Below are 20,813 nucleotides of genomic sequence, written 5' to 3'. Positions count from 1 at the left end.
CCAAACTGATCATCATATAATGAATCCTTGATTTTCTTTTCCATTCTTCTGCATAATGTCCTTGTCAGCAGCTGGTAAAAATTTGCTGTTAGTCTGATGGTGTGATAGTTCTTGCACTTATCTGCACTTGATATCTTTGGCACTTTGTGAATGATGTTTTTCTGAAAACCTAACGGTATGTTACCAGTTTCATAGATTTTACACACCAACTTGAGTAGGCATGTCCCCAAGTGATGCCTTACAGTCCAACATCTAATTTTGGAATTTCTGTCTGACCATGACATAATCCAGCTGGAACCTTCCCATGTCTCTGAATCTTTTCCATGTATACCTCTTCCTCTTGTAATTTTTGAGCACAATATTCATTATTATGAACTGAAATTTATTGCAGTACTCAATTGGTTTTATCCTCTCTCATTCATACTGCCAAGCCCATATTCTCCCATAACCTTTTCTTCTATTTCTTCCCTTGCAACTGCTTTCCAATCTCCCTGGGCTATCAGATTTTCATCCTCCTTTACTTAATGAATTATCCATTCAAAATCATCATATACTTTCTCTCGCTCTCTTCATCTGTGGCTTGTGACATTGCTCTGTACACTGGAGCTACCACTGTTGGCATTGGCTTGCTGTCAAATCTGATGACAACAACCCTATCACTGAACTCTTCAAACTTGAGATCCACAAATATTTGAAATGATAATAGATAAAATCTACACATAAATACTTAGTTTTTTTATCACTGTTACTTACAAATACTTTTATCTGTGGCTGTTATTAAGTGTGTGTTATTGCACATCTTGAATTACTTCATTTACAAATGGAAGTCAGTATGCTAAAAGAGTTGTTGCTGAAAGGTATATGAGAGTTAAAAAATGTAATACATTTTGTTATACCCTTAGGAGTCCCCTAACAGCCCTCTCCTACCTGTTGTATCCTTTCTTATAATGAAATACAACCTGTAATTTACAAACTGTTGTCTTGTTTTAGATCAAGCTGTGTGGGATATGTTGTTTAGTTGGCGGTGTGCTGTGTATTGTGGTGACCATTAGCACAACAGTTATACATATGAGTAGGCTCCAAACTCTACGTGAATGTATGTACACACAAAAGACACAGACCTGCACATGCTATTCTGCTTTGCTACAGTCATCAGACAAAACGGAGGAAGGTGGGTTCCTTGAGTTTATCCAATATTTTAATTTTTTTGTATGTGATTGAGTAATATTTTATTAAAATTAAATAAAAAATTTTAAATGGTTTTTGAGCTTAAAAGCTATATAATCAATTCTTAAGGTTTATTTGTATACACATTGTCCATTATGTGGAACTTTTTTGGGGGGGGGTGGGAGGGAGGGGGGAGGACTCTTCTCTTGTTCAAAAAAATCTGCATCATCCAGAAAAGAACGAGTAGAATCATTATTAGACTGAGTCCAAGAATATCTTGTCACAAATTATTTCAGCAGTTGGGGATGCATACCATTGCTTGTTTTCTGTCATGTGCTTTCTTCTGTATCCAGAAATATCCACCACATACAAGAATGACATGTACTATGCATCTGAAAGAAGTATTAAGTACACTGGCACCGAAATTTTCATCTCTCTTACCACAGAAATGAAATACTTGAGAAACAAGGGATTTATTTTCTAACCAAAATTACAGCATTTCCTACAGTTCACTTTTGCTACTTTGTCAAAGTATTTGAAAGTGTGATCTTATAAAATGAATAAATATCTTAAATGGTATTGCATTTATAAGTGCTAATATAACTATTATATAGGAAATTTTGGGATTGCTCATTCATTCATTTCTGTGTCCAGTTGGCATTTCCAGAACACAGTAATTCTGATGGCCTTGATATGTGCCTTGATCAAGTCTTGCATTGTGCAAGGTTGTTCCAGTAGAGGGCATACGAGCAAGTGTTCCAGATCTTGTGTTGTTCTGCTCTTCCAGGGCATGTCTCCACCACCTGGAAGGATGCCCCATTTTTACATTTTCATCTGTCATTGGGGAACATCCACCTTAAGATGACTGTTTGATTTCCAAACAAATCATTTCCTGGGGCCATCTCTTCCTTTGCAGTGTTATCCAGTGGCAGATTGCTCTTTCAACTGGTGATACAGCTAGAGTCAGGTGTTCGCTCGAGTGGCTGTGTCCAAGTGATGAAGCTCTTTCTAGTTTTCAATCGACAGACTGCAGCTTGATGATCATGCAGTGGATGGTGGATATCATTGACCTGCTTTGCCCTCTCAACATTGCCAGCAACAGCCCTTCTGACAGAGGGAGGAAACTATTCCAACAATCCTTGAACATTTTCTGAGTTCAAATATAATAAATTTTCCTGAGGCTGAGAAGATCATGTCCACAAATCAGCATGGCTTTAGAAAGCATCACACATGCAAAACTCAGCTTGGCCTTTTCTCACATGATATACTGAGAACTATGGAAGAAAGACAAAGGGGAGAGTCCATATTTAAAGCACTTGACATGGTGGCCTATTGCAGGCTGTTAATGAAGGTATGAATAATGAGTGGCTTGAAGACTTCTTAAGTAATAGAACCCAGTATATTGTCCTCAATGGTGAGTGTTCACCAGATACAATGATATTGTCAGGTGTGCCTCAGGGAAGTGTGATAGGACCGCTGTTCTTCTCTATATATGTAAATGATTTAGCAGATGGGGTGGGCAGCTATCTGTGGTTGTTTGCTGATGATGCTTTGGTGTATGGTAAGGTGTTGAAGTTGAGTGACTATAAGAGGATACAAGATGACTTAGACAGAATTTCTAGTTGGTGTGATGAATGACAGGCATCTCTGATTGTAGAAAAACTAAGTTAATGAGAAGGAGTAGGAACAACAAACACTTGATATTCAGATAAAGCATTAGCAGTGTCCTGCTTGACGGTCACCTCATTTAAATATATGAGTGTAACATTCCAAAGCAATATGAAATCGAACAAGCATGTGAGAACTATGGTAGGGAAGGTAAATGATCAGCTTCAGTTTATTGGGAGAATTTTAAGAAAGTAGGGTTTATCTGTAAAGTAGACTGCACATAGGACACGAGTGTGGCCTATTCCTGAATACTGTTCAAGTGTTTGGGATCTGTACCAGGTCAGACTGAAGGAGGACATTGAAGCAATTCAGAGGCAGTCTGCTATATTTGTTACCAGTAGGTTTGAACAACATGTGTTATGGAGATGCATCAGGAACTCAAGTGGGAATCACTGGAGGAAAGTGATTTTTTTTAAGGAAAACTATAGAGAAAATTTAGAGAATTGGCATTTGAAGCTGACTGCCAAATGATTCAACTGCCGCCAACATACGTTGCACATAAGGACAATGAAGTTAAGATATGAAAAATTAAGGCTCATATGGAGGCATATTAACAGTTGTTTTTCCTTCACTCTGGTTCAAATGGCTCTGAGCGACTTAACATCAGAGGTCATCAGTCCCCTAGAACTTAGAACTACGTAAACGTAACTAACCTAAGGACATCACACACATCCATGCCCGAGGCAGGATTCGAACCTGCGACCGCAGCAGCAGCGCGGCTCCAGACTAAAGCGCCTAGAACCCCTTCACTCTGTCTGCAAGTGGAACAGGAAAGAAATGACCAGTAGTGGCACACAGTACCCTCTGTTGTGCACCATATGTGTCTTGCAGAGTATCTAAGTAGATGAAGATGTAGATGTACACAGGATTTGGACAGTCTCATTAACTAAAGTGTCAACCAACATTTTGAGGTTATTATCAAGCAGTCATTGTGTGTTATGTATATACTATGTTACTATAAGTATCCAGACACCCCAAAAAATACATTTTTCATATTAGGTGCATTGTACTGCCACTTACTGCCAGGTACTCCATATCAGTGATCTCAGTAGTCATTAAGACATCGTAACAGAGCAGAATGTGGCACTCCGCGGAACTCATGGACTTCGAATGTGGTCAGGTGATTGGGTATCACTTGTGTCATATGTCTGTACATGAGATTTCCACACTCCTAAACACCCCTAGGTTCAATGTTTCCAATGTGATAGTGAAGTGGAAACTTGAAGGGACACATATAGCATGAAAGCATACAGTCCGACCTCATCTGTTGACTGGCAGAGAATGCTAACAGTTGAAGAGGGTCGTAATGTATAATAGGCAGACATTTATCCAGACCATCACACAGGAGTTCTAAACTGCATCAGGATCCACTGCAATTACTATGACAGTTAGGCTGGTGGTGAGAAAACTTGGACTTCATGGTCGAGTGGCTGCTCATAAGCCATACATCACATCGGTAAATGCCAAACGATGCCTCACTTGGTGTAAGGAGCATAAACACTGGGTGATTGAACATTGAACAGTGGAGAAACGTTGTGTGGAGTGACAAATCATGGTACACAATGTGGTGATCTGATGGCAGGGTGTGGACATGGCAAATGCCCGATGAACACCATCTGCCAATGTGTGTAATGCCAACAGTAAAATTCGGAGACAGTGGTGGTATGGTCTGGTTGTGTTTTTCATGGAGGTGGCTTGCATCCCTTCTTGTTTTGCATGGCACTATCACAGCACAGCCCTACACTGATGCTTTAAGCACTTTCTTGCTACCCACTGTTAATGAGCAATTCGGGAATGGCGACCACATCGTTCAACACAATCAAGCACCTGTTCATAATGCATGACTTGTGGCAGAGTGGTTACAAGACAATAACATCCCTGTAATCGAGTGGCATGCACAGAGTCCTGATCTGAATCCTGTAGAACACCTCTGGGAGGTTCTGGAAAGCCGACTTCATGCCAGGCCTCACCGACCAACATTGATACCTCTCCTCAGTGCAGCAGTCCATGAAGGATGGGCTGCCATTTCCCAAAAACCTTCTAGCACCTGATTGAATGTCATGAAGGCTAAGGGTTGGCCAACACCATATTGAATTCCAGTATTACCAATAGAACGAACCACGAACTTGTATGTCATTTTCAGTCAGGTGTCCAGATACTTTTGATCACATAGTGTATGTATTACTCTGCTGACAGATGAGTTTTCAAATATAAGAGTACCAAAATTATTTGTCTAAAATATATATTCAGTGGTAGTCTGGTGAAGTATATAGTGATATATGAGTTACAGTCAAATTTTATAACAAAAACATTGCCATATTCCACTTGCAGAGAAATATATGATTTTATAGAATATGAATTCCATGTCATTAAGTAGAGTTTCTTAAAAGGCTGAAAAACTTGACTGGATTACATTCTTCTTCAAATCTGCCTCTGCAGTTTACTGAGTGGTTATAATTAAAGTGCAGTTACAAAGGTCCAGTGTATTCTGTATGTATCACGTGGCAGAAAAACTTGATAGATATTCTAATGCATTAATGTGGAAATGATTTATACTGGAAAAAAATTGGTTTCAGTCTTAGCCATCAGTTGCAGGTCTGGCACTGTGAATGCAAGATAAACATATAGAAATGTTTCCATATGTAATGGATTAAGAACAGGATGTGAACAGGAACAGCCAAACCAATGAGAAAGGCATAACATTGATTTTACTATTAACTGTCATATATACAGTTTGGTCAGTTTGTGGACTGGAGATGATGATTAGATGCTGCATCCATAGAGTCTACATCTACATCTACATCCATACTCCACAAGCCACTTGACAGTGTGTGGCAGAAGGTACCTTGAGTACCTCTATCGGTTCTCCCTTCTATTCCAGTCTCGTATTGTTTGTGGAAAGAAGGATTGTCGGTATGCCTCTGTGTGGGCTCTAATCTCTCTGATTTTATCCTCATGGTCTCTTTGCGAGATATATGTAGGAGGGAGCAATATACTGCTTGACTCCTCGGTGAAGGTATGTTCTCGAAACTTCAACAAAAGCCCGTACCGAGCTACTGAGCGTCTCCCTGCAGAGTCTTCCACTGGAGTTTATCTATCATCTCTGTAATGCTTTTGTGATTACTAAATGATCCTGTAACAAAGTTGCGGATCTCTGTTGGATCTTCTCTATCTCTTCTATCAACCCTATCTGGTGCGGATCCCACACTGCTGAGCAGTATTCAAGCAGTGGGTGAACAAGTGTACTGTAACCTACTTCCTTTGTTTTCAGATTGCATTTCCTTAGGATTCTTCCAATGAATCTCAGTCTGGCATCTGCTTTACCGATGATCAACTTTATATGATCATTCCATTTTAAATCATTCCTAATGCATAGTCCCTGATAGTTTATGGAATTAACTGCTTCCAGTTGCTGACCTGCTATATTGTAGCTAAACGATAAGGGAGCTTTCTTTCCATGTATTTGCAGCACATTACACTTGTCTACACTGAGATCCAATTGCCATTCCCTGCACCATGCGTCAATTCACTGCAGATCCTCCTGCATTTCAGTACAATTTTCCATTGTTACAACCTCTCAATACACCACAGCATCGTCTGCTAAAAGCCTCAGTGAACTTCCGATGTTATCCACAAGGTCATTTATGTATATTGTGAATAGCAACGGTCCTACGACACTCCCCTGTGGCACAGCTGAAATCACTCTTACTTCGGAAGACTTCTCTCCATTGAGAATGACATACTGCATTCTGTTTTCTAGGAACTCTTCAATCCATTCACACAATTGGTCTGATAGTCCATATGCTCTTACTTTGTTCATTAAACGACTGTGGGGAACTGTATCAAATGCCTTGCGGAAGTCAAGAAACATGGCATCTGCCTGGGAACCCGTGTCTATGCGCCTCTGAGTCTCGTGGACGAATAGCACGAGCTGGGTTTCACACAATTGTCTTTTTCTAAACCCATGCTGATTCCTACAGAGTAGATTTCTAGTCTCCAGAAAAGTAATTACACTTGAACATAATACGTGTTCCAAAATTCTACAGCTGATCGACATTAGAGATATTGGTCTATACTTCTGCACATCTGTTCGACATCCCTTCTTGAAAATGGGGATGACCTGCGCCTTTTTCCAATCCTTTGGAATGCTATGCTCTTCCAGACACCTACGGTACACTGCTGCAAGAAGGGGGTCAAGTTCCTTTGCATACTCTGTGTAAAATCGAACTGGTATCCTATCAGGTCCAGCGGCCTTTCCTCTTTTGAGCGATTTTAATTGTTTCTCTATCCCTCTGTTGTCTATTTCAATATCTACCATTTTGTCATCTGTGCGACAATCTAGAGAAGGAATTACAGTGCAATCTTCCTCTGTGAAACAGCTTTGGAAAAAGACATTTAGTATCTCGGCCCCTAGTCTGTGATCCTCTGTTTCAGTACCATTTTTGTCACAGAGTGTCTGGACATTTTGTTTTGATCCACCTACCGCTTTGACCTAAGACCAAAATTTCTTAGGATTTTCTGCCAAGTCTGTGCATAGAACTTTACTTTCAAATTCATTGAACACCTCTCGCATAGCCCTCCGCACACTACAGTTCACTTCGTGTAATTTTTGTTTGTCTGCAAAGCTTTGGCTATGTTTATGTTTGCTGTGAGGTTCCCTTTGCTTCCACAGCAGTTTTCTGACTCAGTTGTTGTAGCACAGTGGCACTTTTCCATCTCTTACGATCTTGCTTGGCACATATTCATCTAATGCATATTGTAGGATGGTTTTGAACTTTGTGCACTGATCCTCAACATTATCTGTACTAGAGACAAAACTTTTGTGTTGAGCCATCAGGTACTCTGAAATCTGCTTTTGGTCACTTTTGCTAAACAGAAAAATCTTTCTACCTTTTTTAACATTTCTATTTATGGCTGAAATCATCGATGCAGTAACTGTTTATGATCGCTGATTCCCTGTTCTGCATTAACTGTTTCAAATAGTTCGGGTCTGTTTGTCACCAGAAGGGCTAATATGTTATCGCTACGAGTCACGTCTGTGTTTAACTGTTCAAGGTAGTTTTAAGATAAAGCATTTAAAAAAAATTCGCTGGATTCTTTGTCCCTGCCACCCGTTATGAATGTTTGAGTCTCCCATTCTATATCCGGCAAATTAAAATCTCCACCCAGAACTATAACATGGAGGGGAAATCTACTCGAAATATTTTCCAAATTATCCTTCAGGTACTCAGCCACAACAGCTGCTGAGCCAGGGGGCCTATAGAGACATCCAATTACCATGTCTGAACCTGCTTTAACCGTGACCTTCACCCAAATTATTTCACATTTCGGATCTGCGTCAGTTTCCTTCGATACTATTGCACTTCTTATCGCTATATACACACCTCCCCCTTCACTGTCCAGCCTGTCTCTGCAGTATACATTCCAATCTGAGTTTAGAATTTCATTACTGTTTACATCTGGTTTCAGCCAACTTTCTGTCCCTAGTACTATGTGGGCATTGCCACCGTTTATTAATGAGAGCAGTTCTGGGACCTTTCTATAGATGCTCCTGCAGTTTACTATTACCACATTAATATTGTTATTCCCTGTTGCATATTCCCTACTCCTACCTTGCCACGTCTCAGGAGGCGTCTTGTCAGGCCTTGGGAGGAAATTCTCTAACATAAAAAACCCACATGTGCACTTCACACGTACTCCGCTACCCTTGTAGCCGCTTCCTGTGTGTAGTGCATGCCTGATCTATTCAGGGGGACCCTAAATTTCTCCATCCAATAGCGGAGGTCGAGAAATTTGCACCCCAGATCTCCGCAGAATCGTCTGAGCCTCTGGTTTAAGCCTTCCACTCGGCTCCAAACCAGAGGACTGCGATCAGTTCTGGGAATGATACTACAAATAGTTAGCTCAGATTCCACCCTGCGAGTGAGGCTTTCCGCATTCACCAACTCCGCCAACCGCCTGTATGAACTGCGGATGACCTCTGAACCCAGACGGCAGGAGTCATTGGTGCCAACATTTGCAGTCGGGTGCACCTAGTGCTCTCTATCACTGCCGGCAGGGCCTCCTCCACACCTCGGATGAGACCCCCCGACAAGCAGACAGAGTGAACACTGGCCTTCTTCCCCAACCTTTCCGCTATTTCCCTAAGGGGCTCCATCACCCGCCTAATGTTGGAGCTCCAAATCACTAATAAACCCCTCCCCCTGTGTGTCTTCTCGGACCTTGCTGGAGGAGCGGCCACATGTCCACTCACAGACAGAGCAGGCGATGCCACATGGCCAGCCTCCACATTGACCCTCCGCCTCGTGCGCCGTGAATGCCGCTGAACCTGCCACTCCTGTTGGGGAGAGGGTGGCCCCACCGCACCAGGTATCCGCGAAGATGTCTCGACAGCAGGGACAGTGGGTGAAGCATGTAACACCCGGGGAGTACCATGTGATGTACCAGACTCCCCACTGCCGCTACACTCCAAGGCAGCAGCCTGAAGACGGCTGACCGTGGCCATCAACACGTTCAGCTGTTCACGAATGGTGGCCAGCTCCTCCTGTGCCCGTACACAGCAGTCACACATCCTATCCATCCTAAGAAATCAATTTACTGTTGAGAGTTAATCAACTTTTAACTAGACTGCTAATTGACTAAAGGCAGTTGATAGTTGACTGAACTGTGGTTGCTAAACACTTCTTATAGAAAACAATGAAAATAGCACTACCTGTCTCTGGACTGTATTCAAAACAAACACTAGCACTACTGGCACTATGGTTGACTAAAGGGACTCTCTCTGACTGTATTCAAAATGAACACAAAATCTATGGAACACTATTAATAGCACTCGACAATTAAAGCTTCCTAGAAGCAAAAACACACGGAAGAAGAAGTGACAAGTAAGAAAAACACAGTTAATACTTAAATTAATGTAGCTCGCTGCACAGCAGATGTGAAGCAGACGGCAGTTACGGCGACACTGACACTACTGGCACTATGGCTGACTGAAGGGAATCTCTCTGACTGTATTCAAAATTAACACAAAATCTATGGAACACTATTACTAGCACTCAACAATTAAAGCTTCCTAGAAGCAAAAACACACGGAAGAAGAAGTGACAAGTAAGAAAAATACAGTTAATACTGTATGTGGCTCGCTGCACAGCAGACGTGAAGCAGATGGCAGTTACGACGACGATGCAATCAACAGTTTCTCACAGCAGATCCAGTAGTATCTGAGTAATGATTTCCTTTATACTGGCCTACGGAACAGGGAGAGGCCAAATTTATCCCTGGTAAAGCCATTCTTTTACATATCCCCAGTACCAAAAATCACACGGATTTAGATCAGGTGATCTTGCCGACCATGCATGTGGAAAACCTCTGGAGCTAACATGTTCATATTAGGATGCATTAAGCAGATCTCTCCCCAGGCGTGCAACATGAGGTGTTTCCCCCTCTTGCATGAAAACAGTGCTTTCAACACAGCTATGCTCTTCCAAAGCAGTAATCACCTGCTGTACAAGGAGGTCTCAATAATCACCAGAAGTCATGGTGCATCTGAGAGGCAGATTGTCTTCAAAGAAGAATTAGCCAAGAATAAAGGCGCTTGTGAATCCACACCACACAGTCACATACACTGAGTGCAGTGGCTCTTCATGCACAACACAAAGTTTAACAGTGTCCCTAAATTGACAGTTCTGTGTATTCACTGTTCCCTGGAGTGTAAAATGTGTCTCATTACTCCATAGAATATTTCCTGACCACCTGCGTCATCAAATTTGATCCATGCCAGAAACTGAAGAGCAAATTCAGAACATTGTGCAGATCATAGGGTTTCAGTTGGTGCACCATCTGGATCTTGTACAGGTACCAGTGTAAAATAGACCACAAAACTTTTCATGCTATTGGCTGTGGGTTGGACAGTTTTTGTGACACTGCATGAGCACTAGCGCTAATCAGGGTATGTGCTGTGTGGTCAATTACAGCCTTCCTTCTCTAGGTGCCACACCAAGCTTGTTTGTGGTTTTTAATTTCATTATCATCTTAATTCATTTAATGATATTGGGCCTCTCCTCAGGCCTTTCAGTCAGTTATACTCTCTCAGTGGAACACTTTAATTGCTGCTTTTCACATTAAAAAATTCACTAGCAGTGCACAGTCTCTCTTCTTAATTTCTCAACAGCCATGCTTTCCACTCACATTATGGCTCGTCAAATGACAACATGTATGTCATACCATCAAACAAACTGTGCATAGCAGCAGATTTGCACCTGATGACCAAAACTGGAACTAATTTTTTTCCATTGTAAGTTACTCCACATTAATGTATTAACATATCTACCAAGTTTTATTGCCATATGATAATTAAATGCTGCACTGGACCCCCAAGAGTAGCTGCACTTTAATTATAACCACCCTGTAGATAGTACCATTCTTAACATACTCTAACATTCTATGTGTGTCTATATTTATATATGTTAGAATTTTAAATGGCACTGTGTAACAACAAAATAGAATTATCATCTCAAGTCTATATAATAAATGACAATACAAAATGAAAACTCAGATGCCAAACTTTTTATAATCTAATTTGTACATTTTTTCAATGCAAAGGCTCACTATCAGGAAGCAAACACTTTTTTTTCTGTTCTGTCCCCCACACTCCTCCTCTCATCATGCTCTACATTGCAAACAGTATCACTAAATAGGTGGATATTGTACAGTTGATATCTTTACACTCTCTAGCAAAATTAATAATCCAACTAAAAATATGTCTTAAAAATGATTAAAGAAAATCACTACTGTTTGGTTTGGACAGTAATTGACACTGTGTGAAGAATAATGTCATATTTATTAATATCTATATGGAAAAAGTTCACAAAAATTAAACTACAATTTGATATACATTAAAAAAATGTTAACCTCCAAGCAGAAGCACAGATAGGCATCAAATAGCTTTTGGAACCAGAGGATCCTTCATAGGATAGTGCAAAAAAGAAGAAATTATTAAATTAATCAAAAATAACCAGGATTTCATTACAAAAATCACTCACAGGTTTATCTCACTGTGTTCAGAGTCCTGGGTAATGTTTCTACTGATTTAGGGCTTGATCTTGTTTCCTCTAACCGTTTCTTCACTTGGAAACCTCTGATTTTCAACCATAGTCACTCTGATACTTCTTGAGATCTAAGCATTTTGCCTATATATATATATATATATATATATATATATATATATATATATATATAAAACAGAAAGAAACTTCAACATGGGAAAAATATATTAAAAACAAAGATTCCAAGACTTACCAAGCGGGAAAGCGCCGGCAGACAGGCACATGAACAAAACACACAAACACACACACAGAATTACGAGCTTTTGCAACTGGCAGTTGCTTCGTCAGGAAGGAAGGAAGGAGAGGGAAAAATGAAAGGATGTGGGTTTTAAGGGAGAGGGTAAGGAGTCATTCCAATCCCGGGAGTGGAAAGACTTCCCTTAGGGGAAAAAAAGGACAGGTGTACACTCGCGCACACACACACACACACACACACACACACACACACACACACACACACACACATATCCATCCGCACATACACAGACACATATCCTGCTAACAAAACTGCTTCAATGTGGGAAACAACAAAGTCTTAATGAGCCTACATGAGTTTTTGAATGACTTTTGGCATTTTTTTATTCATTAAAAAATTAAAATTAAATTTCCTAAGAACTAAGCAATGTTGGTGAGTGATAGAAATGTTTGAGTAGTAGTTTTATTGAAAAAATTAATTAGAAATCAATTTTTCCTTTCATGCAGGTTTACGGTATGTTTTCAACTCAACACCAGACTGTGATGTCATCCATGGAGCACTCTACTCATGCTTGCGAGCTTTATTTGGATTATCTGTTATTGGAATTCTAATATGTATTTTTTCTTGTATGCTGGTCTATCAGCTTCTCAGGTAAATATAATCTGCACATACACAATTTTCTCATTCCCCCTCCCCCCACCCCTCACACACTCACACAATATCCAATAAATACTGAAAATAATTTGGACTGAAATACTACGTAAAAGTAATTGAGTTGCAGGTCTTTACCAAAAAATGAAATTACTGCTTTTGAATTTTTGTAGCAACAAACAAAGTATTTAAATACATTAAATTAATTTGGAATTGAAATTAATCACATCATGCTTCAGTTAATTACTAAACTGTTGGAATTTCTTTTATTAATGGTTATAAATGGTGTAAGTTAATTTCTGAAAAATAATTTATTTAGTTTATAAAAGAAATTGTGTGTTATACTCTAATGGTTTCATGCATTAATTTCCTATCTTATATGAGACACAGAGCTATTACAAAGTTTCCTGAGTTGAATAGGTCATTTCTGAATTTTTGGGAGTGGTAAAAACCTACTAAGACATTTGGTCAACATCTTGTACTATGGCCATGCATATCCCACCATCTAAAAAAATCTTAATGTTATTTGCTGAAAATATGACCAGTCACCACATGATGCTGGTCTGTCCCAAAGTTGTAATCAATAACACTGAAGATGTATTTTCATTATGTTTGTAACTCTGGGGCTCGTCTTTCAACTTCTAAGTACATTTTGATCCTCTCCTGATCAGTTATGGCTAAAATCATTTCAGCAGGCCATTATCATCCATTAATTTTCAGCTGATCCTCTGTTATTTTTATAATGACCTTTTCGCATAGCTTGAACAAGGGATAGGTATTGGGGAGAGCAATACTTCTTTGATTGTTGGAGTGCACTATTTTGGCAATGTAAATACAAATTGTTTGTCCTGATTACAAGTGAAGACAGCAGTATATAAAGTGTAAAACAATAAGGTAGTGGATCAGATAATTTCAGTGTAGAAAAAATCAAAGCACTTGATGAGACTGGTCAGGAGTTGTAGTACAGAATACTCAACAAGGTTTGGAAAGTAAATATAACAATCAGAGACTACAAGTAATGCATCATCATCCCTCTCTTCAAAAAGGGTTATAGGAAAAATATGCACTGACAGAGTTGTTACTTTGATTTCACTTCCTCTAAAGTATATGAGTCAATTCATGTGGGCAGGTTAAGAAAATCTATTGAATCTGCACTAACACAACGTTAGTCCTAATTGGTAAATTGTTGAACATGTTTTTCTGAAAACAGTGCATCATGAGAAGAACTGGGAGACAAATAAATTACTTGTAACTACCTTTCTGAACATTGTGAAAGTATCATGTAAGCACATATTGGAATAATTTGAAGAAAGAAACAATTTTGCTATGATAATAGTTAAGGAACAGAAGATCAGATACATCTGAAACTCAGTCTCAGGTCTAACTTATAAGTTGTTTATCATCATTCCATAATGTATGAAGTATTAAAAGCTGTCAAAAATTTCCAATACCTAATCCCTTTAGCTATCTTCACACAATACATGATAGCAGATGTTATTCACATGATTTCCAATAACTTTTGTGAGTGCTCAAATATCGTCACTTGGTGGATGTTCATCAATGTGAGCTGCAACACCAACTAAATTGTCAGTTATACCCAGAATTCCAACTACTCAGATTTGACTTCTGTAAATCAATACATATGAAGCTGCATTAATTTTAATAATGATTGCAGAAGATGCGCAGAGAAAATTCCAAAGGACATTGTGGATACATCGACAGATTAAAGACTGCTTAACATATTGAAAATGGGAGCTTTAAAAACACTCCATCTCCTTCTAGAAAAAACTGCTTTCACAAGAGATCTGAACATCTGTGAGAAGTTAAAATTATACAGCCACTGGAAAATAGAACTCAACTCGCTGTATTTGAAGACAGTATACTACCAAGATTTTTTTTGTGCACATCCCTTTGAATTACTCAAAGTTTGTGCTTCTCACTTGTTTCACTCCAAACTTTCCAAGTTTAACTCAAACAAAATTTTAACTTCTACAGTCAAGATACATGCACCAACTGAGGGAGTAAAACACTGTGGGAGGTCATACATCCATCCATATTTTTGAATTTAGTGATTCTGTAACACTTTCAACCGCTGATGTGTAAATTTTTTAATGCTGTATTGTAAAATGTCATACTAAAAATGTGTTCAATAAGTATTTATGTGACAATGTTTTGAAATGCTATGTTTTCACACAACACAAGTTCTGGTAGAAAAACCATCAAATAAACCCTTTATATTCAGATTGATGTATTCCAATGAGGTATCTGCTCAGTTCAGCTCCTAATGTAGAAAACTATCTTTTATTGCATTGGTTAGTGATTCAAACAATATTTACGAAATCTGGCATGTCCAGTACTAATGTTGATGCTTGGGAATACTCTTCATTGTGAAATATTGTGTTATCAAGTCACAAAACTAATCATGACGTGGTCTTTACTTCACATGTGCTGACAGAATACACTTTATCTATGATATAGTGGTATAGGGTGTGACAGAAGCTGAAGGGCTAGCTAAATTAAATCTGACATGAAGAACTTATTGGGATGGGTCTCAAAATCAGAAAAACCAATACAATGGGTTTAGAGATTAGCCAAAATTTACCAACAGTCTGTTCTGAAATTGAGAATGAACAGAGAGAGAGAAGAGAGAGAGAGAGAGAGAGAGAGAGAGAGAGAGAGAGAGAGAGAGAGAGAAATTCCAGAACTTAGGTAGCATTGTAGTTTTAGATATACCATACACTAAAAGAATGGAAACAAAGTACAAATTTTACCATATTCCCCCATCTAGCATGTTATATATTGCAGTATTGCTTATGCACAGCATATTTTCTACCTACAGTGATGTTTGGATATAATCAAAAATTACTAGGCCACCAAAGAGTAATCTCAAGGCAACAATAGCACTTCCACTCTTTGAAGATATCCAATAACAACTATGACCATAAAGAACACTACTGTAAATCCTTGAAGTAGAATGACTGTAGTGGTATGTTCATATGACAATAGTGGTTCTATGTACGTCTCCTTGGGTACGCTTTTATCAAAATGCACCTGAAAAGACAAAAAGATCTTCAAGGACCTCAAAATTATATTTATAAATTGGCATAGATTAGATTAGATTAATACTTGTTCCATAGGTCATGAATACGACACTTAGTAATGATGTGGAACGTGTCAGGATAATGAAAGATGTCTGTACAAGATATTACATTACGCAAAATATTGCATGACACTAATGCTTAAGTTAGTTTTTTTCCCTCCCTTAATTTATATCTAAAAATTCAGCCAATGAGTAGAAGGAGTTGTCATCTAGAAATTCTTTTAATTTATTTCTAAATGTTGGTTGACTATCTGTCAGGCTTTCGATGCTGTTTGGTAGGTGACCAAAGACTTTTGTGGCAGCATAATTTACCCCCTTCTGTGCCAAAGTCAGATTTAACCCTGCATAGTGAAGATCATCCTTTCTCCTGGTGTTATAGCTATGCACACTGCTATTACTTTTGAACTGGGCTGGATTATTAACAACAAATTTCATAAGTGAATATATACACTGTGAGGTTACTGTGAGGATCCCTAGATCCTTAAATAGATGTCTGTAAGATGACCGTAGGTGAGCTCCAGTAATTATTCTGATTATACGTTTTTGAGCAATGAATACTTTTCTACTCAACGATGAATTACCCCAGAATATGATACCATACGAAAGCAGTGAATGAAAGTAGGCATAGTAAGCTAATTTACTGAGATTCTTATCACCAAAATTTGCAATAACGCTAATAGCATACGTAGCCGAACTCAGACGTTTCAGCAGACCATCAATGTGTTGCTTCCAGTTTAACCTCTCATCAATGGACACACCTAAACATTTTGAAAATTCTACCTTAGCTACAGACTTCTGTTCAAAGTCTATATTTATTACTGGAGTTGTGCCATTTACTGTAAGGAACTGTATATACTGTGTTTTATCAAAATTTAAAGAGAGTCCATTTGCTGAGAACCACTTAATAATTTTGTGAAAAACATCATTTACAATTACATCACTTAGTTCTTGGTTTTTGGATGTTATTACTATACTTGTATCTTCAGCAAAAAGAACTAACTTTGCATCCTCATCAATATGGAATGGTAAGTCATTAATGTATATCAAGAACAGTAAAGGACCTAAGACCGAACCCTGTGGGACCCCGTGCTTGATAGCCCCCCAGTTTGAGGAATCAGCTGTTGTATTAACATTACATGAACCACTTATTTCAAATTTCTGCATTCTTCCAGTTAAGTATGAATTAAACCATTTGTGCACTGCCCCCCTCAAACCATAATGATTTAGCTTATCTAAAAGAATTCCATGATTTACACAGTCAAAGGCCTTTGAGAGATCACAAAAAATACCAATGGGTGATGTCCGGTTATTCAGAGCATTTAATATTTGATCAGTGAAAGCGTATATAGTATTTTCTGTTGAAAAGCCTTTCTGAAAACCACACTGACATTTTGTTAGTAGTTTATTTTTACATATATGGGAGGCTACTCTTGAATACATTACTTTCTCAAAAATTTTTGATAGAGCTGTCAGAAGAGAGATTGGGCGATAGTTGTTGACATCCGACATATCCCCCTTTTTATGCAATGGTTTTACAATGGCATATTTCAGTCTATCGGGGAAAACACCCTGCTCCAAAGAGGTATTACATACGTGGCTGAGAATCCTACTTATCTGTGGGGAACAAGCTTTAAGTATCTTGCTGGAAATGCCATCAATTCCGTAAGAGCTTTTACTTTTCAGTGAGTTTATTATTTTACTGATTTCAGAGGGAGAGGTTTGTGGAAATACAGTTGTTTCAAACTGCACAGGTATGGCCTCTTCTATTAGAAGCCTTGCCTCTTCTAGTGAAGATCTAGATCCTACTTTCTCCACAACATTTAAAAAATGATTATTGAAAATATTTCCAATTTCAGATTGTTTGTTAGTACACTTGTCATTCAGTTTTATGGCACTAAAGTCTTCCTGTGCTCTTGGTTGCCCTGTTTCCCTTTCAATAATATTCCAAATTGCTTTAATTTTATTATCAGAGTTACTGATCTCAGACATGATACACATGCTTCTGGACTTTTTAATAACTTTTCTTAGTACCGCACAATAGTTTTTATAATATTGAACAATTTCGGGGTCAGTACTCCCTCTTGCTGTTAGATACAGTTCTCTTTTACGGTTGCAAGATATTCTTATTCCTTTAGTTAGCCAAGGTTTTTTATATGTTTTCTTGGAATTATGTTTCACTGTTTTCTTGGGAAAACAATTTTCAAATACCCTTAAAAATGTATCGTGAAATAAGTTATATTTCAAGTTTGCATCGGGTTCCATATACACTTCATCCCAGTCTAGCTCCTTTAGTCTTTCCCTAAAGTTTGCAGTATTTATATTGTTAATTGAACGCACTGCTTTGAAATTCTGATTTGATATACTGCATGGAGCTATGCCATGTACTGTAACTAGCTGTGCACTATGATCTGAAAGACCATTCTCAACAGGATAAGCATTTATGTCCTTAAACTTATCGTGGTCTATAAAAAAGTTATCTATCAATGTCCTGCTGTTCTTTGTTATCCGAGTAGGAAAATCAATGACGGAGCTCAAATTGAAAGAACTGAGTAATACTACAAGGTCATTCTTCCTATCACACTCTTTCAGGGAATCAACATTGAAATCCCCATAAATGATAATTTGCTTCCCCCTGTCTGACAGATAGCACAACAAAGCATCCAAGTTTTCTAGAAATAGCTGGAAATTACCTGAGGGGGACCTATACACTGTTACAATTATGAAAGTGCCATCATTTAGTTTTAGTTCAGTGGCACATGCTTCCATATGTTGCTCTACACAAAATTTTTTAGTTTCTAAATGTTTTGCGCTGTGGAAGCTTTTGAAGAATGTATGAACAAGAACATAAATTGTGTATTAACTAAGCATAATACAACATATACTCACATTAATGTGACCACTCTCTATGTTTAACATCATCATGCAATAACTACTCACAGATGGCAGGTGGCAGCACTAACTGTAGAGGGTATAAAATGTGTGCCAGAGGAATGTGAAAAACAGTGCAGTCATTGTCATAATGCGGAAATGTAGCAATTTACCTCATGTCAAAAAGGGCATTATCATTGGCTTTTGGATGAAGGGTGGAATAATTTCCAAAATGGCTGTTTGTACACTGTTCGCATGCAGCCATGGTTAAAATATCCCATGCATGGCAAACTTGTGCTATCCAAAACTGGTAATGAGGCAACTGTGATGTACCATGGGGCATAGATGACAAGGGTGAACAAAGACTGTGGAAATGTGTATGGGTAAATACACATGCAACTGTTGTGCAACTGACTACCCTGATGAACCAAGGGGCTATTGTGTCTGCTGAACAACCATTCAGCTAATGTGAATGGGACTAGCACCAGGCACCTGATTCACACACCCATGCTGACTGCTGTTCATCAGTGACAAAGGCTGGAATTTGCATGCCAGTACTGTAATTGGACATCCACTGAGTGGCAACAGGTGGCCTTTTCAGATGACTCATGTTTTATGCTACATTGGACAGATGGTTGTTGGTGTCTACGGTGTGAAATGTCTGAAGCCAATACTCTCCAACTGGGAAGGAACATTATAGCCTGGTAATTATTTTCACGGCATTGCCTCAGTGATGTCATCATCCTGAAAGGCACAGTGGATCAGTGGATCAACACGAGTATGCATCTATCCTTGGAGACCATGGCCACCCCTACATGCAGTTTGTTCTTCCTCAGCGCATTCGCATCTATGAACAGGACGTTGTAACATTTCACACAGCTCACAGTGTACATGTGTGGTTTGAAGAACACCAGGATGAGTTTACCAAACTCCCCTGGGCACAACACCAAACTCCCCAGATTTAAAGCAAACTGAGAATCTGTGGGACCACCTTGACTGGGTTGTTTGCACCATGGATTATCAGCTGAGAAACCAAGCACAGGTGGCCATGGTACTGGAGTGGCATGGCTCCACATCCCTGTTTGTGCTTTTGAGAGTCTCCGTGACTCTTTTTGTGTATGTTTGCAGTGGTCTGCCTTGCATAAGGTTGTTATTCAGGCTTTTGACAGATGGTCACATTAACATGACTGGACAATGTTGAAGAGACTCACATAGAATCACACCCAGCTTGCAGGTCAAGAGAAGTAATTATGATTACAATGAAAATATGTTGGTAAATATTGCATAGTAATATAACTAAAGTGTCAACTTAATGTAGAAAATAGTTTTCCTCATACAACAATTTAAAATGTCCATACATTGTGAGTTTCATTTAAGTGAATAACCTGAAAAATATATCATAATCAAATAATTTGTTTTGAATTCTGGAAACAACAGAAACATTTTTAAATTAGGGACAGTGTATAAATAGACTGCACACAAAAGGTATTTATAATGAAAAGGTTTTGTGCAGTAAATGTGTCACATTTGCAGAATACTGACCAAAAGCAAATATGAAAATGAATTTTTCAGTGATATTATGCCCTGATTTGTTACTGTAGATGAAAGCTTGATCTACCATATTAAATGAGAAACAAAACTGTAAGCAAATCAGTGGCATAATGATGTTGCCTTACACCAAAATAGGTGAAGTAAATTTCTCTGGTGCAAAGGGTTGGCCATGATTACCTTTCAAAGAGTAAAACAATGACTGGTTAATACTTAAAACTTCTTCTGGGCCAATTGCATTACAAAATATATGTGAAGAAGTCTGAAACGTTCCAGAAAAAATCATGACATTGCAAATGGCCTGAAAGTTGTTGGCAAAGGGGAAATGATAGAGATCTGAGTATGAACTGGTTGGAACATCCACCATGTTGACAACATTTGGCATCTTCTGATGTCTACCAATTAAGATTGTGCCATGAGATGTCCATTGTTAGAGGTATGAGGGATAAAGAAAGAGCAAAACAAAATGCCTCACATGCAAGTGCAACATTAGTAGCAAACTCCAAGTGAC

General features: G+C 38.7%; 1 protein-coding gene across 4 annotated transcripts in view; it reads left to right on the top strand.

The window, feature by feature from the left end:
• Positions 1-20,813, top strand: part of LOC126299048 (uncharacterized) — a 396,802-nt gene that overhangs the window by 350,317 nt on the left and 25,672 nt on the right. For all 4 annotated transcript variants that reach the window (XM_049990700.1, XM_049990701.1, XM_049990703.1 and 1 more), the window contains 2 exons: positions 991-1,171; positions 12,642-12,786. In XM_049990700.1, coding sequence (XP_049846657.1) covers positions 991-1,171; positions 12,642-12,786 — 326 coding nt within the window. The remainder of the gene's footprint in view (positions 1-990; positions 1,172-12,641; positions 12,787-20,813) is intronic.

Source organism: Schistocerca gregaria, chromosome X (assembly GCF_023897955.1).
Source record: "Schistocerca gregaria isolate iqSchGreg1 chromosome X, iqSchGreg1.2, whole genome shotgun sequence".
Classification (NCBI taxonomy): Eukaryota; Metazoa; Arthropoda; class Insecta; order Orthoptera; family Acrididae; genus Schistocerca; species Schistocerca gregaria.
Note: the sequence above shows the minus strand (reverse complement) of the source record. Positions and strands in the feature narration are given on the sequence as shown.